Genomic DNA, 2,500 nt, shown 5'->3' on the forward strand with positions numbered 1-2,500 from the left:
CTGCGGCCGCCCGCCCACGACCTGAACGGCAATCATGGGCGAGGGAAGGGAGCCGGGCCGTCTGGGCACAGGCGTGAGGGGACCCGAGTATAAGACCAAGGCGTCTGGGCAGCGTGTGAGAATCCGGAAGGAGATCGTGGTAGGAAGGCACGACGGAAGGTGGCGCACCCACGCCCAGCCGGAGGCCGTGAAGGTGCGGGCGAGGACTTTGCAGCGAGGACCCCACGACCCGCCCGGGCACACGCACCTGCAGAGGAGGTAGAAAATAACCGTGGAGATACTTTGAGAGAACGCAAAGGCGATGTCACACATAATTACATCATACTGATCCAGAGCAACGGACACGAGGACACGTGAAGCATCACCTCTGTCCCGTGGAAAGCTTGACGCAGCGGCCGCCGTTGAGGCAGGGGGAGGCTGTGCAGTCCTCGGACTCCGGAGCAAGACACTCGCTGGTGAATGCCAATCGTGGCGTCACCAGCGAGGTTGCGTTGGTGTCTACAACCTGAGAATGTGTTATGAATTTACGACAGAAATACTGAATAAAGTGAGCAAATACCTTCAAAACATCCACTTTATTCACTGATGACCGACAATCAGAGTAGAACAAAGATAAAATCCAACTCCCCTGACTCTTCTGACAAACCTGGAGAGCGAGGGTCTTGGAGGGTCGAGAGGCAGCCGAGGACGGGTCGCGGCCGCCGTCCAGGTAGGAGGGGGAGGGGCCCTGCGCAGGGGGGCGGTCAGGGGTGGGCGAGGGCGGGGCTGGAAGCACGCCCACGCCCTCCCGATGGCCAGGACTCGGCTCCGGCATTCCCACTGTCACCGTCAGGTTGGTTGCCTCCGCTAGCTGTAAGAAAAAACTGGTTGGTGTTTTTCTCTCTCTCTCTTTCTCTCTCTCTCTCTCTCTCTCTCTCTCTCTCTCTCTCTCTCTCTCTCTCTCTCTCTCTATATATATATATATATATATATATATATATGTGTGTGTGTGTGTGTGTGTGTGTGTATACACACACATACAAGCATATACATTAACATACATATATACAAATCTATCTATCTATCTATCTATATAGGGAGAAACACGGCAGACAAGTTAAGCCATGCAGGGTCCAGCTCCACCAGCTAGTCCTCCACCCGGGGACACGGGGACTCTTGGGGGTCTCATATCTATTTTCAACAATAAACCAGCAAGCTAAGACTCCTTTCATTAACCCGCCCAAGACCATCTCACGTCTCGCTTACATTTGATGGCAGCGGTGATCAAGAGCCTCACAACGCCGACGGTAATTCACCTACCACCACGCTCCTCGCCGACGCCTGTTGCCGATCCACGCTATCTGCCAACAAGCTACTCCTGTCGAAGTGCCTCCTCGTCTCCCTTAACGTCCAGCCATCGCTACCAACTCTTCTTCTGACCCACACCATGTCTGTCCTTACTACTTCGTGCTTACCACTCACGCCTGTGATCCCTCCTGACGAAATCTCTGAAGATCTATCCTAGCACTCTGCGACGCCACACTCACCAATCCGGCTCACCAACCTCGCCAAATCTTCGCGAACCCTCGTAGGCACAGCTGTGAAGTCGCAGTTATACCTACCACCACCAATACTTCCTCGTTACTATTAAAAGTAAGTGTACCTATCAGTGCCAGATTAACTATTGTCCTCCCTATATCCAACCACACCTTTCATATAAGTTACTTTCTTTCAAATTCAAGTACATGCCACTCAACGAACACACATTACTAACTCTATACTGCATAACGTCTCACTGTCAACCATTGTTTTTTTTTAATACAACAAACGAAGTCACGCACCCAGATCAAACCTAATTGACACACATCCTTACCTCGCACCTCATTCCCCAGCCCTAACCATTCCGTAAATTATGTATTGTGTTAGTATTTTTCTGTCTATTACCATTTTATCCTCAGATCGCACGGTTTAGTAGATATCATTTCTCTCAGAACAAATGATTACCTTCGGGTTCATTTTATGATCGGTTGTTCTCATCATATTTTTCATGGCTATTGTTTTCGAATTAATTAATTTTTTATTATTTTATATGTTATGCCTATTAATAATTACTTTAGTACTACTTACATATTGTTATATTCTTTGTATACACATATATCGTTGTGTTTCTCTATAATATCACCATTTCTTTATACTTGCCGTGATAATCGGCCGCTCATTCACACAGATTTAGATTACCCGACTAACCTGCCCACTCTACACGGATTTCACTCAAGGATTATGAATTTGACTAAGTGCCATTCCTATGACTTATAACTGAACCCAAATCACTTCCATGACGTTCTCTCGCAGGTAGATATCCTGTCCTCAGTAATGCTGGAATATATGCTTCTTTAGTATTAAGGTATTGTTGAATATGTAATCTGTAGCTAACTGATGGTAGTCTCTTCTGTTGCAAAAATTGTAACACTGGTAAGGCACTACAAACACCATACTTTATATAGCCTTACATAGTTATTAT

General features: G+C 47.4%; 1 protein-coding gene across 1 annotated transcript in view; it reads right to left on the bottom strand.

Moving 5' to 3' along the window:
- The window catches only part of LOC125045667 (neural-cadherin-like), a 108,350-nt gene that overhangs the window by 10,032 nt on the left and 95,818 nt on the right, over nucleotides 1-2,500 (bottom strand). Inside the window, exons 7-9 of the mRNA XM_047643083.1 lie at nucleotides 647-850; nucleotides 366-505; nucleotides 1-247 (exon numbers count right to left, since the gene is read on the bottom strand). The exon at nucleotides 1-247 is cut by the window's left edge and continues 99 nt beyond it. Of these exons, the coding sequence (XP_047499039.1) occupies nucleotides 1-247; nucleotides 366-505; nucleotides 647-850 (591 nt within the window). The remainder of the gene's footprint in view (nucleotides 248-365; nucleotides 506-646; nucleotides 851-2,500) is intronic.

The sequence above is a fragment of the Penaeus chinensis genome, chromosome 37 (assembly GCF_019202785.1).
Source record: "Penaeus chinensis breed Huanghai No. 1 chromosome 37, ASM1920278v2, whole genome shotgun sequence".
Taxonomy (NCBI): domain Eukaryota; kingdom Metazoa; phylum Arthropoda; class Malacostraca; order Decapoda; family Penaeidae; genus Penaeus; species Penaeus chinensis.